A 15,133-nucleotide genomic window follows, 5' to 3' on the forward strand; every position below is an offset into this window, starting at 1 on the left:
TGTAGTCACATGATTATCAGTCATAGGAACTCATTCCAATCAGCTGTGGTTTGTCCAATCAGGTTGCTGAATCATTTAGAATGCAACAAATCATGAGCAAGAGAGCGACATTTAAGATAGCCTACTGTGTGTTTGCCCTGCTGAAGCAAGTGTGTTCTCTCAATTTAACGCAACTTTCCTCGAAAATGGCTCTCCGTATCACAAGAAGTTCTCGCCTGGCTAGTGAAAACGCCAATGTCTTGCCTGGCAAGGTCGCCATGGGAAAGCCTACACTGAGGCCGAGGGCAACTCTTGGAGACATCGGTAACAACGTTGCAGTCTCACGACCGACCTTGAAGAAGGATGCCAAGGCAGAAGCTGTTGAGGTGGTTGAAAAGAAGCCTCCAAAGCCAGAGAAGGCACCAGCGGCTGAGGCCGAGCCGATTCTGTTGGCCCCCACCTCCCCTGTGCCTATGGAGACCTCTGGTTGTGCATCAGGTGACTTTTGCCAGGCCTTTTCAGATGCTCTGATTGACATTAAGGATGTTGATGCTGATGACTATGACAACCCCATGTTGTGCAGTGAGTATGTCAAGGATATCTACAAGTACCTGAGGCAATTGGAGACTGAACAGGCAGTGAGGCCCACTTTTCTGGAGGGGCGGGAGGTCACTGGAAACATGCGTGCCATCCTTATCGACTGGCTGGTTCAGGTTCAGATTAAATTTAGGCTACTGCAGGAGACCATGTACATGACCGTCGCCATCATTGATCGCTTTCTCCAGGATAATCCAGTCCTCAAGAAGCAGCTCCAGCTTGTTGGTGTCGCATCCATGTTCATCGCCTCCAAATATGAGGAGATGTATCCCCCAGAGATTGCAGACTTTGCCTATGTGACTGACCGCGCTTACACCACTGCTCAGATCAGGGACATGGAAATGAAAATCCTGAGGGTCCTCAACTTCAGCTTCGGTCGCCCACTGCCCCTCCAGTTTCTTCGCAGAGCCTCCAAAATTGGAGAGGTCACGGCAGAGCATCACACTTTGGCTAAATACTTTGTGGAGCTCACCATGGTAGACTACGAAATGGTTCACTTTCCACCTTCTCAGGTGGCAAGTGCTGCCTTTGCCCTCACACTCAAAGTCTACAGCTGTGGCGAATGGACTCCCACACTGGAACACTACATGGGCTACACAGAGGAAAGCTTGGTTCCAGCCATGAGGCACATTGCCAAGAATGTCGTCAAGGTGAATGAAGGACTCACAAAATACTTGACTGTGAGGAACAAGTACGCCAGTCAGAAACAGATGAGAATTGCCCTTATTTCTCAGTTGAAGTCTTCTCTAATCAAGAACCTCGCCAGAGAAGTCTCTTCGTGAGATGTGGGACTTGGGCACGATGTTTAACTGTACAAAGAGTAACTATCATGTGTTTTTATTTTTTTATTATTGACTTTGTTATTGTTTTGATGCCCTGATTGCATAACAGAGTTTTTCAATCATGTTCTTGTTCAGATTTGATATGCTTTTAATAAACCTTTTAATCTAAAAAAACTTTGGTTATGATTCTATTGGCTGTGTCCATCTTGGCAAATGGTGCCATTGTGTCCCATCAAGTATAACTTAAGTTGTCAAAAAATGTTTACTTATTTTTTTCAAGGGTGCTTACTAAATCAAGCCCTTTTCCACTAAAACAAGGTTTATCCTCTCAGGGATTTTTAACTCTAAAATAATTAGGCCTACTCTAAACTGCTATGTCCCCAGGTCAGTTTTGTATTTAAGTTATTTTTATTAACACATTTTTGAATGTTTAATTGCAAACAACTATTCTAATATACGTCTCAGTATTTGTTGAAATATATTGATATTTAAATGTGGTCTGTCCCCCCACATTACTCTGATGAAACTCCTCCTTGAACAACCTTTGAATGTATTCACCTGACAGGCAAGACGTAGATGCTTTTTCAGATTGAAAGCACAAGGACCTGAGCTAATATCTCTCTTTAATCAGCTCTTTTTTTTTTCTTCAATGTTTTAGAGTGGCTTACTGATAAAGCCCCATGTCCCCTGTTACCCAGCTTATGTATAGTGGTAACAAATGTATTTTTGTGATATTGAGGATATGGTTAATTTGTATGTTAAAAATCTTATTGTGTGGTCATCATGTGATATTCTGTTGTTCATCACATGAGTAGGCGACTTTAGCCAAAGCCTCACCCTTGCCCCCATCTTTTGCCTCCATCTTTCATGCTATCAACCCTGCCATTCATTTAGCTGGCCCATGTTTCTCATAGTTTCCTTCTGTCCTTGAAATAGCACCATTTGCCAAGAATGACCCAGCTATGTCAGTGTTTATGTTGACCTGCTCTACACTAGCATTTCCATCATTTGCATATAGCCTGCACCTACGACGGCGCTCCCAATCCACAGCGAACTTTGCTTTTGCTTTATGGCTTTGGTCATGTCCCTCCCTGACAATTCACCAGGCTTCTTTTTTTCAGCCTGACACCAGAGCAGCACTACCAAATATGCCCAGCTGAGACGGGCCTTTTAGCTCATCTTTGATTTTGTATTTTCTGTCTGACAAAGGTTTTGACAAAATGTCACGATATCACAAGGCAGCCATTGATGGGTATCTTGAACTTCTGAAAGAAGCAACCACACAAGATCTCAACACTCCGGACGAAGATGGAATGACACCAACTTTATGGGCTGCCTACCATGGAAATTTAGAGGCTTTACAGCTAATTTGCAGTAGGAGGTGAGTGAAGATGAATTATTTGAAAAGGCTAAAGTAGAAGGAAGCAGGCTATATAGGCCAAATGGAGTTGGGTTTACTTTCATTCTAAACTGTGGAATTGTACTGTGACCTGTTCTCAGAAAAATGCAAGACTGTCACTGAAACAAAAATGAGCCTTGTGATTCTATGCAGATTAGTTATTCTATGCAGATGTTGACCAGTAGGCCTAAACACATATTTTCTGAGACAAGGTTATTGGCCGTTGTTATTAAGGTATTGGTTGAGTTATCAGAATCAGAAGTCCAGTTAGATGTTAGGAGGTTTCAGAATGTCAGCCTTCAGGATTAGGGTACTACTATATCATCTAGGGTACAAGATATGTGCAGATTTGCAATGTGCAGTTTGTTAAGGTGTTCATCTAGATCAAAGGTTAGGTTTATGGTGCTGTCTCAGATTAAACAAGTATCTGAGCTACATTCCGGTTAGACTATAAAACCATTATCATGAAGGCTTTCAGGAAAGCCCACACCCTGTACACAAAGCTCCAGATTCTGTCTCAAGTCTCAAGTCTGCTATTTGAGTTTGGTTTGTATTATATGAACACTCTATTGGTAAATATTCTTCAATTTTGTAAGAGTTAGCAGTCTGCTTTAGTGTTCCTGTGAGGAAATGCCCAAATCTGGCCAAATTAATTAGACCACAGTATTATGTAAAGGATGAAAAATCACCCTTTATTTCCTTGCAGTTTTCCGACTATGTTGCCTTCAAAGCGGAAAACCAAAATAGATTCCAACTCACAGCTGGTAGACCACATATATGCTATAATAGTTTATTTGTATTAAGTGGTCGTTTGTAATCATCATCCATATTTATCTTTATTCATAATTCATTTTAGAAATGTCAGATTAATGGAATGTAACTTTTATCATGGAGTTTGTTGTTGACCCTAGCAACAGAGGCATAACGTCACATATTGGAAACAGAGATAAGCTGTGACACAAATAGAGCAATCAAGAGTTTTATAGGTCCTGGGTGTGTGTATATGCAAGGACTTTAGTTTTTAATGGTTCACCCATTAACTAGCCACCAGATGGCTCATCACCTGTCACTGAATCCAGTTAGGTGTTAGCCAAAACAATATACCCCTGTCTGTCGAATCCACATCCATTTCTCAAATCAGTCTTCTGGTTTTTACAGTATATTCTATTCCCATATTCATTTCAATGAATACTTAACATAACACTGCAATACATTTGTCATTTTGTTTATCTGGTTATTGCAGTATACATTTATGAATGACTAAATGATTGTACAGTAACAGTGGTGTTGATCTTTTATCTAATATTTTAGAGGGGATCCTAACAGAAGCGACATCTGGGGTAACACTCCACTTCACCATGCCGCCAATAATGGTCACCTGGCAATCATCAGCTTCCTGGTGAACTTCGGCGCCAACATCTTTGCCCTAGACAATGAGTTTCACACGCCAATGGATGTTGCTGCCTCACGAGACCACATGCAGTGTGTGAGCTTCTTGGACAGCGCCGCCTCACAGCAAAGCAACAAGAATTCCAAAAAGGTGGAGAACCTGAAAAAGCGTGCCACCAAGGAGGCTACGGAGCGTGTGAAAAGATGCGAGAGAGTAAAGAAGAGGCACCAGTCCAAGATGGACAAGAGGTACCGCGGCAGTATAACGCAAGAGCCCAACGCGGCCTCCTCAAACAACATGGGTTCCATGAGTGGCGTCAACGATCAGTTCTCTAAGCTCATCGCCTCAGACAAGTCTGGCTCTCTCACAGCAAGGATGAAAGGAACCTTACAGCGGAAGTTTGGCAAGAAAGACGCGGGGATGGCGGAGATGCAGGGGGACAGCAACGTGATCTTCATGAAACAGAACGGCTCCACAGAGAAGCCTGAATTTGCTGACATGTTCAATGAGCAGGATGAAGACGAGGACGAGAGCGGAATTGGAGATCTCAATGAGGATGACGCAGATGATGGAGGAGTACATGAGTCCATCTTCCAGAGGCCAGGCCTGGGCAAAATGGTGTTCCGCAAGAACTTCTCCATGGAGATGGGAGTGGAGCCCGAAGACGGGAGTGGAGACTGGGAAGGTCCCATGGGTGACGACCTGGCAACTCTGATCCACAAGGAGGTGATGGAGACAGAGGAAGATGACAACAGTGGTTTTGCGGCGGAGGGAAGTGTCCCTTGGAACCAGGAGGAGATCGGGTTGGATGACCTTGACGAAGACATGACTCCGCTGGATGCATTCCTGTCCTCCATCAGCCTTATGGACTTTGCGCCCGTATTCGTCCGTGAGAAGCTCGACCTGGATGCCCTCATGCTATGCAGGGATGAGGATCTTAGGGGCATTCGCATCCAGCTGGGTCCCCGCAAGAAGATTCTGGAGGCAGCAGCAAGACGCAAAGCAGTTTTGGACCACCCTGGAATTCTGAAAGACACCTTCCTGTGAAGTAGCATGAAGAGGGGAAAGGAAAACACTGAACTGAATAGTAGCATGCGTCAGTAGAAGCACACATTCGTGACCTGTTAAGAACAAACTAAATTAAATTAAAGCTTTCTTCATGTTTTCTGAATGTATAAGCAGTTGGATTTATGGGGTGATTAAGGGCAGATTGACAACAGATGTATAAAACCAAAATGATGATGATTAGTGAAGAAATTAATGCATATCCATAAAGGATGATCATACGCCATGTTTATTTTATATCCATCTCTCTCTGCTGTCATCAGAATTTACAAAAGGTTCTTGGGAGTGGTGTCTTTTTATCTATTATTAACCTTGCAAATAAAGAAACTGTATGACTAGTATTGTCTTTCATGTGTAGGCTACCTGAGGAGTATGAGGCATTAAAAAAAAAAAAAAAAAAGCTGATGGTGGTTTATTTGCCCGGTGACAGGCGAGTTCTATAAAACTCCAACAGGGGGCGGTAATATGTCATTTTTTCGTAGATGCCGTCTTACAGAAATTCAGAGAAGAAGACATGGCGTCACGACTCCGCATAAACAATCTGAGGTCGACAGTGGCAGAAATTAGACGATTTGACTGCTGAAAAATGTCCAACAGGTGGTTTTGCCATCAGGTTCTTTACCACGATGCCTTTGTAGTTTGCTTATCTAGATGTATGGCTTTAAGGTGTCCGTTGAATTGACGAAAACACTGGATCTGGAAGAACATGAATCATCTGTGAGAGGTAATGTTCCACCCCCTATCAAAAACATTTTCAAAGGTGTAAGGTTCTGTAATCATTGTCGATCAATCGACATCAGTAACATGGCCTTTATTTCCCCTCACACAGTGTTAAGATTCTTTATTTTCACCATGGAAATAGTATGGAGACGAAATTATAGTCAATAGTGATATTTGATACACCTATCATGTTAGCCAGCGATTCCCAGTCACCTGGCTGTCACAGTCGATGTCGGACTGTCACTACTACATAGGCTACACATGCCTACATGCATGCTGTCGTTGCATTGATTGTTTTGGCTCTGCTTAAATCCCTTACGAGTAATCTGTATATCGATTTATTGTTAAACAGCATCGTGTTACAGCATATACTGTCTAAAGATGTTTCTGATGAGGTGAATGATTCGATTATCTCTATTATTACTTCCATAATCAGTGTGACATAGAACAGTGACCAGAAACATGGAAATAATGGCCGTGAACGTATCGCCCACTTCACCTGCTACGGCAACGCTTTCTCCGTCTCCCGTTCTGGAGGAATCCGGTTTTCCCCTCGCCTCCTTGGACAGTGAGGAATACGTGTTTGTAGAGGCACGCCACCCCAACAAGGTGCTGGAAGGCCTCAACAGTCTGCGCCTGAATAATGCCTTTTGTGATGTGACACTGTGCTGCGGAGGACAGGAGTTTCCCTGCCATCGCATCGTTCTTGCCTCTTTTAGCTCCTATTTTCAGGTAAGACTTGCATGCATGTTGCTCCAGTGAGGACTAAACAACACCTGTTGTGAGCATTTGGTGTTTGTTAATGTGAAATCCTCCAACCCTCTTGAATTTCCCCTTGGGGATCAATAAAGTATCTATCTATCTATCTCTATCATCAGCAAAGCACTCTATTGTCTTAATGAGATATTGTGCTCATGATTGATTTAAAGATGATATCCTACTATTTGAGATAGGTTGCAGATTTTGGTAGATAGGAGAATAGCCCATTTTGAAGGCTTCAACTTGTTGGACTGGTAATATTATAGTCAGTTCCTTTTTTGTCATCATTTTTGTTATATTATAACAAATCTAAATACAGTAAAGATCAACTTAAAAAAAACCATCAGATTGTCTTCAGTCTTTTCCCCAGTCTTGATTCCTATAATGCCACAGTCACATTTTAAGAAGAAATAACAACCATCATGAAGTCCATGCAGTGATGTTGTGGCAACTCTCCCTGGCAGGCCATGTTTTCCACTGATCTGATGGAGTCGCGTCAGGAGCGCGTGGCCATCAACGGTGTGGAGCCGCAGATGATCGGCATGCTGGTGAGCTACGCCTACACCGCCGAGGTGGTCATCTCCAAGGCCAACGTGCAGGCCCTCCTGGCCGCTGCCAACCTCCTGGACGTGATGGCAGTGCGCGAGGCCTGCTGCCGTTTCATGGAGCGCCAGATGGACGAGATCAACTGCGTGGGCATCCACTGTTTCGCCGAGGCGCACTCCTGTCACGAGCTGGAGCGCCGCAGCATGGAGTACATCCAGGAGCACTTCAGCACCGTCTGCCAGCAGGTGGGACCATCGAGGCCTACACAGTTTGATTGATTTTTTTTTTGTTGTTTCTGTTTGTTTGTTTCCTCGTTCGGAGCCGTTTGTGTGTTTACGTTACATAAATCATCCCATGCCAACAGGAGGAGTTCCTGTCTCTGTGCGCTGACAAGCTGACCGAGATCATCTCCAGCGACCACCTGAACGTGCCAAAAGAGGAGACGGTGTTTGAGGCAGCAATGCTCTGGCTAAACAAGAGCACGTCTCGGAGACAGAGCTTTGAAAAAGTGAGTGACTGACTGACTGATGCGGACTCTCTAATTTGGTCTGAGTTTCAGTTTATTTGTCAAAGGGAGAAAATGTCATACGGTGACCCATCTGAAATAGTATTAGTTGTGAGTCCTGTGGTTCTCGCTGGCTTTAAGCCTACAGAAGAGCCAGGCTAGGTTTAGTCTGTGTCGGCACCAGGTGCCTGGAAATGTCGGGGATTCAGATGCTAAGCCCCAAAATCCAGCTAGATCAGTCGAGAGGGTGGGTCCTCTCAGAAGGGGGCACAGCTGTCCAGGCAGCCCAGGCAATGTTATTGTTGTTTTACATGACAGGGCATTGTTCTCTGCTATGAATATGGATCATGTTTCAGCATGGTTATGAGTACGGCATGATTGGTCGGTTGATCTGTTTACCTTGAATCTAACTAATTAATTATCCTTGCATAATCATGATTTGAATATATGTATGGTTATTGTTATTATAGTCACTTTAGATCCATAAAGTTGTTCAAAACTGTCAATCCGGAAAATACTCACTTTTTTATAGTTTGTTGTTATGGGAGTGAAATAAAAAGGATTTATTCACCGTGTCAACAACAAATATTCAACAATCCTTTGAACCTCAAAGATGATGCAGAGGAGTTGGTTGCTTTATGTAAATACACCAATTAATAATTTCAATCACGTATAAACAATTCAAACAACAGGTGCTTGAACACATCCGCATGCCCCTCATAAGCCCGTACTACATCCATGACGTCATTGAGTCCCTGGATGTGGTCAAGGAGTCCCTCAAGTGCCAGAGGCTCATCTCCGAGGCCAAGGACTACATGCTGCTGCAGGACCGGAGAGGGGAGCTCTACGGCCCCAGGGCTCGGCCACGCCGCTCCACAGGTACCGCCCCCCCCCCCCCCCCACCCCCCTTCTGTTTTCAGACGGTCAGCAAATATTTTTGGTGGCTGTATTAGCAACTATTGAATGAGATGTAACATTACACTAGTCACGATCTCATTTGATGGTGTTAGAGTTTTGTACATTTTTGCACTTTTTCGACTTTCATATGTGTATGTTATAAAAGTGCTTGATGTCTATATCAACTTGATGCCTCCTTTTATTCTTTCCATATGGCTATAAGGAGAATACAGCAGGCAATACTTCCCATACATATCCAGATTAATATCTTTTAAATTTACGGTGGATTGATCTCGTCTCTCATCATACCCAACTGTCCCCGACAGGCACAGCTGAAGTCATTGTGACAGTCGGTGGGGAGGACGACAAGGTGGTTCTACGAAGTGTGGAGAGCTTTGACCCCCTGACCAACCAGTGGAAGAGCCTTGCTTGTCTTCCATTTGCTGTCAGCAAACACGGTTTAGTTGTTTCAGGTGAGACACTGAATGGCTCCAAACTTGCATAGCTCACCTTTAACTGAAGGTAGCTTTGGATTCAAATATATGCACAAAAGCTACAGAAACCATGATTTCAGGATTTACCAGGTTCTGTCTAACCCTGTATTAAGCGCTTGTTTTAGATAGATAGATAGATAGATAGATAGATAGATAGATACTTTATTGATCCCCAAAGGGAAATTCAAGAATTCAAGATTGTTTTGGTGTTGGGCCCTTTATAGATACTATTACAATGGTGATGGGGTTAGGAGTTCATGGTGACGGAGCAGAAAATATTGGAAATGTTATTGTAGGGAGAGGATTTAGAACATGACTATAACACAACATGACCTAATGATTTTATATCTATTGGTTTATATTTGCTTCTCCTCTCCACAGGCTCCATGTTATATCTGGCAGGAGGGGAGTTCCCAGATGGCTCAGCCAGCCGTGAGATGTGGCGCTATGACCCCTGCTTCGACTCCTGGCAGGAGATGGCCCCAATGAATGTAGCGCGCTCAGAACTGGGTGAGAATATTACACAAGAGCGCTATCATTTGTCTCTGCTTCCTATGGTTGTTTTTTTCCCCCCCAGGGGCTCATTTTGCTGTGTGCACAAAACAACTCTCCAGCTGAGGGTGCTATTCACAAACACTATATTACTGAAGACTGTGAGCAAAATGATGCATGGATAGTAGAATAACCGGCGTACATGTAGCTACATTGGTCATCGATCCCGCTTTCACAATGACTTTTGCTTCATCAGCTGAATCAGTAACAGTGAAGTGTCTCTATTGGCAAGTTGTATTCTTAAAGATCCATCAGTTTGTAATATAGAGCAAGTTTATCCTATGAAGCCACTTTACAGCCACTACCATGCATGCTGTTGGTACAGGATTGAGTTAGATAGTTTGCGTAATGTGTCATTATAGAATTAGTTTTTATAAGGTAGTAAAAGTACATGATTTGGTGATTTGTTTCTTTCTTGAGCAACACGTCCCCCTCTCTCCCCCACAGGTCTAGTCATGCTGGATGGATATGTGTTTGCTGTGGGGGGCTGGGAGGGCCGCTCTCGCCTAGACACAGTGGAGTGCTACAATCCCCACAGCAACAGCTGGCAGTTCATGGAATCAGTCAAGATGGCAGTCACCAGCCCTGCTGTGGTAGCATTAGATGGTCTTCTTTACGTCACAGGTCATTGCATTGCTTGCTAATCTGCTTAGAGTAACTCCTAAATCACAGCTCTGGAAAATATTAAGAGACCACTGCACACTTTTCTGATGGCCATCAGAAAAATGTGCAGTGGTCTCTTATTTTCCTCCTGAGCTGTATTTACTGTGATACGGTCTGATCTGATACATTGAATCACTTTTTAATTAATTATGTATTTATTTGTTTGTTTGTTTGTATAATTTTTTTTAACACTGACCCAATTGAACTAAAGAACATTTTTGTCTTTCCCAATACTAGGTGGAGCTGTTCTTGAGGATGGAGATGGCACAGATCTTGCACAGGCGTACAACCCAAAAACGTGTGCATGGACAGAGGTAGCCCCCATGCAGATCGCTCGCTCAGGGTCGGCGGCCTGCACCCTGAAGGGCAAGATCTATGTTATAGGTGAGTTGCATAACTGTCATATTGATATTTCTTTTGGACCACGTTAGAAAAATATCATTACACTCCTTAAGTTAACATGACCCTCTGCTCAAATTAGTGTAACTTATATTTAGATTTGTCAGCTTATTTCTCCCAGAAAGAATGATAAATAACTGGTTTTATGAGTTAACCAGATCATTAGACTGTGTGGAGTTGATCCAAATACTACTGATTAATGTGAAAAGTAATAATGTGTCTATATTTTAGGACTAATTTCAGTTGAGGTTGTGTGAATACTTTTTTCCCCTCCTTGTATGTTATGTTTATCCACAATCACGTCAGATGGTTTTGCGGCTGTTTCGCTCATTTTGTGGCATGTCTGTGCTGCTCTTTGCACACAGGGGGCTGGCATGCTTCCACAGAGAACACAGACAAGGTGGAGTGTTACGATCCTAAGACCAATCAGTGGACCATGTGTGCCCCAATGAAGGAGCGGCGGTACCGACCTGGGGTGGCTGTAGTGGACGGGAAGATTTATGTTCTGGGGGGAGAGGAGGGGTGGGATAGGTAGGTAACACTTCTTTAACACTCCAATGTCTATTCCAGTTTAGTGAAAAAGAATAGACATCTTGGTTTCTGTAGCTTTTGTGCATATATTTGAATCCAAAGCTGCCTTCAGTTAAAGGTGAGCTATGCAAGTATTATTTTTTTTTAGCTTAATTTACCTTAACTGATCAGCTTCGGAGTCACTGGAATGGTTATTTGACTTTTGGGTTGAATGATTGCTGTCTCGGTTCCCCCTAGCGTCTGTGAGCATAAAAAACACGCTTGCAAGTTTGTGCCATCGGGCTGAAAGTCTCGCTGCCTCGCGATCATGCTCATGAAAAGGCAGACTGACAGATTTAGGAGTGTTGTAAAATAGACACGCTGTAGTGGAAGCTCTGCAGAGAAACCTGCCAAGCATAAAACAAGAAAACAGCGAGAAATCGCCAGACCTGCATAGTTCCTCTTTAAAGCCTTAAGTTAAAGTTAAAACTAAACATGGAGTATACTGATACAAGTAATAACAATAGACAGAAACAACCCCTTTTGCTGGCATTCATCTGAGTTTCTGAACTGCATGAGAAGCTACATATTGCTCACGGCAAGAGTTCATCTGTCTGTTTGACAGGTACCACGACACAATCGAGCGGTACTCTGAGGAAACAGACAGCTGGGAGATTGTAGGGGAGATGCCCACCAGCCGGAGCTGGCTAAGCTGTGTGTCCATGCAGCTGAGGAAGGACTCTCGGGGTGGCAGCTGTCCTGGAACAGCTGCTGAGACGGAGTTCCCAGATGTTGACTGAACACTTCCAAGTTGGCGGTCACATGCAGGGGCAAATTCTGCCAGCACTTCGCTTGCTGTGGTCAGAGCAAGACGACGATTGGCGTTGCAGCCGTAAATTTGTGTCTCGGTTAAGAGGCACCCACTCCATTACAAATGGGTGGTTGCTAAAACATACCCTTCCGGAAGGGTCCATGCACACATGCCTTTTCAGGTGGATTCATTCCATTATCCAAAGGTGGGAGTCGAAGGAACACTCGCCCATGTGTGCAGTGTGTTTTTTGTGATTGTAGACCATGTCGTCCCATCCATTCTGCTCTGGAGTATAACATGTGATGTGAACATGTGCCCTTAGGGCTTTGTTTTGTAGCGTCCATTTGTGTATTATTGTAACTTTATCTGTAGTCTTTTGTGTAGTATTTTTGTACAGTATTTTCTATTGTGATGCTAATTTTGTATTTATTAGTTACTTCAATTAGTACATGCATACAGTAAGTTTTGCCTAATGGGCACACCTGATATTTATCAGCATTAAGGAGATGCCATTTACATGGATCGTTAGCGTCACTGGAATATTAGTGCTTTATGACAATCAGGTCATCACCCCCGAGTGAAGGGTGTGTGTATATGAATCCGTTTGTTTAATGTTCAAACCTCAAGACATCTACCTGGAATATGCGTGTTAATATATTAAATACTGAACCATCTTTTAAGATGTCATGAGCTGTTCTGTCTTCAAATAAAATACATTTTGCAAGCACATAACCAGTAACATTGTAAGAATCACACTGAAAGTACTGCCATGAACAAAATGTTTATCTTTAAACTCTTTACAAAAAAAACTTCACTGGCTAAACAATGTGGTAGAAGCATGATCAAAGCTTAAGAAAAACTACACTAAAACGTTAAATTAATTAAAACAGCTGCAGATAAGAGTATAGTAAAATAACTCTTGCCTTTTTGAGAGAGAAAAAAGGTTGGTCCACCATGCAAAGGACACACATTGATCATAGCTATTTCATTCTGTATGTACACATCAAGCTTTCACATGACCATTCAGACCAGTAGCCTCTCGATGGACATTTGCACGGACTGAATCTGGGGTTTAAGCTGTGAACCCTCCTTAATTGTAACTGATGTGGCGATGACTGGTCGGGAGACTCCGCAGGCTCGTCCCAGAGCCTGTTTCGAGCGCACGAATACATACGGGACGTTCTTGTCCTCACACAAAAGTGGCAGGTGAAGGATTATCTCCAGTGGTTCAGCATCTGCAGCCATCACAATAAACTCCGAAATGCCTCGGTTCAAGGTTTTGGTGGCTGTGTGGAGAGTGTACAACGATTAACTCAGGGACTGCGGTTACTGTGTTACAATCAAATATGTACTGTGCATGTGCCTCTACGCCGTAAAATACATTAACAGAAGGTTACCTTCATTAGCGCCCTTTCGCAGCTGCTTATAATTGGACGCTTGCTGTACAAGATCCAGTATGGTTTTACTCAGTGTTGGGTCCGCAAGCGGATAGGCTTTTGGATTCACCTCTGGTTCAGTCTGTAACGTTAATGCAAAGCATAGTGAGTCAATAATATGTACATATAATACAGCCAGTGAGAAATTACAAACAATACAATTAGACATATTTACAGTAGTCCTGTAAAAATAAAGATATTCACATAACTATCAAAATGTATACAACAGTGGTCGCAGCACGTGGGTTACAGCCACAGGTCACACTCACAGCAACAGTGCTAGTCTGCAACTGAAGGCTAACATGCCCGAGATCCCTAGCTAGTTCAGTACGATACCAACGATAGGTAACGATTTTACTTCGTTTATTGATAAACCAACAAGCGCTTGCTGTATTTGGCACACAATTTCACAACCAGCAAACATCAGCAATGGGCGTGTTTAGCTAGCTTAGCAAATGGAGCATGGCTTACCATTTTCACGAACTTCGTTGTGGGTAGAGTTGAAATAAGTCTTATGCGGTCCTCTCGGCGTGTGCTTCACGGAGGACAGAATGTGTTCTTTATGTCGATTTGCAAAAAGAGCGTTGATATCAGGAGGAAAACACCACTTCACAGCTGTTGCGAGCACACACGTACACTGCAGTTCCCGGGTATGGTTCAGAACGATTCAGAATCGTCGGTCGTGGGGCGTGACCAAGCATAGTGTGTCATCATAATCCTGCGACAATTGATGTACATGTCAAATGAAAAGTCCTTTCCCTTGTCAGGCGTTATCAGCATGACAGTAAAACAAGGTTATCAGTCGTCTCTGGTCCTTCTTTATTATTGTTATTTCATAACTTTGCAAGCTTCATACTTGAATGAGTAAACCGAGGGCACCGGGCTGGTGTGAGACACGGGAAAGATAACACATATGGCTTGTATTTTCTGTTCCATCCAAATGTTTCATGATAGGCTGCCATTTGACAATGTAAAAAAAGGTGTCACGGCAGTGCAAAGACACTGATATTATCTGCAATATATAACTCGATTAAAAGAAATCCATCTGCTCAGCTGCTGTTCTCTGTAGGAACCAAAGATTCTAGAACAGAGAATCTTTGGTAGGAACTCTCAAGAAAACACTCTCCCCTCCACTCATCTCTTCATGTTCTTTTGAAATAATTAAGTGCTTCTAGGGTTGATTGTAAGGCCTAAACTGTAGGTTTTTCGTTCCACTTTGTCAACTTCATCCAGAAGCTCAACACCTATAGGTGAAGAAATGTGTTGGTTTTGCTTGCTTTGGGCCCCAATGTCCCTGTAAATAATACTCTTGTAATCAGATCTAAAACATTCTAAAAAACAAATGTAAACAGACCTGTCATCTATTCGTTCTGCCAGTTTATTAACACAGGTGATCAATAATTAGTTCATTTACAGGTTGAAGTGTTGTGCTAGGATCAGCTGGTGTAGTGAGTAGTAGAAGTAGGCTATGCAGTTTTCCACTTCTGTGAGTAAAGTTAGGGTTCATTTTCATTCAATCAGTCATTTTCAGATTGAACTATAAATTGTTGACATGTAATTAAAAATGTGGCCCTTTTTAAAGTTCAACTCCTGCCCCTAAAGGTAGCCTACACAGCCCTGAGACAGAGC

General features: G+C 43.0%; 4 protein-coding genes across 4 annotated transcripts; 3 read left to right on the forward strand and 1 right to left on the reverse strand.

Moving 5' to 3' along the window:
• The first annotated feature begins 124 nt into the window (after positions 1–124).
• Positions 125–1,532, forward strand: LOC134076821 (G2/mitotic-specific cyclin-B1-like). The gene has a single exon (XM_062532068.1). The coding sequence runs from the start codon at positions 186–188 to the stop codon at positions 1,356–1,358; it is 1,173 nt and encodes a 390-aa protein (XP_062388052.1). The 5' UTR covers positions 125–185; the 3' UTR covers positions 1,359–1,532.
• A 962-nt stretch (positions 1,533–2,494) lies between these two features.
• On the forward strand, positions 2,495–5,527 carry anks4b (ankyrin repeat and sterile alpha motif domain containing 4B). The gene is made up of 2 exons (XM_062532069.1): positions 2,495–2,739; positions 4,069–5,527. The coding sequence occupies exons 1-2, from the start codon at positions 2,579–2,581 to the stop codon at positions 5,192–5,194; spliced, it is 1,287 nt and encodes a 428-aa protein (XP_062388053.1). The 5' UTR covers positions 2,495–2,578; the 3' UTR covers positions 5,195–5,527.
• Positions 5,528–5,719: 192 nt separating this feature from the next.
• si:ch211-256e16.3 (kelch-like protein 20) lies at positions 5,720–12,798 on the forward strand. The gene is made up of 11 exons (XM_062532071.1): positions 5,720–5,936; positions 6,369–6,664; positions 7,156–7,482; positions 7,602–7,745; positions 8,435–8,621; positions 8,966–9,112; positions 9,515–9,643; positions 10,133–10,309; positions 10,586–10,732; positions 11,113–11,278; positions 11,883–12,798. The coding sequence occupies exons 2-11, from the start codon at positions 6,395–6,397 to the stop codon at positions 12,055–12,057; spliced, it is 1,869 nt and encodes a 622-aa protein (XP_062388055.1). The 5' UTR covers positions 5,720–5,936; positions 6,369–6,394; the 3' UTR covers positions 12,058–12,798.
• Positions 12,799–12,833: 35 nt separating this feature from the next.
• On the reverse strand, positions 12,834–14,188 carry LOC134076824 (NHP2-like protein 1). Its single transcript, XM_062532072.1, has 3 exons — positions 13,976–14,188; positions 13,466–13,586; positions 12,834–13,354 (listed from the first exon to the last, which is right to left on the reverse strand). Exons 1-3 carry the CDS (start codon positions 13,976–13,978, stop codon positions 13,092–13,094), a joined length of 387 nt encoding a protein of 128 aa, XP_062388056.1. The 5' UTR covers positions 13,979–14,188; the 3' UTR covers positions 12,834–13,091.
• Positions 14,189–15,133: the final 945 nt, after the last annotated feature.

This window comes from Sardina pilchardus, chromosome 3 (genome assembly GCF_963854185.1).
Source record: "Sardina pilchardus chromosome 3, fSarPil1.1, whole genome shotgun sequence".
NCBI classification, from domain to species: Eukaryota; Metazoa; Chordata; class Actinopteri; order Clupeiformes; family Clupeidae; genus Sardina; species Sardina pilchardus.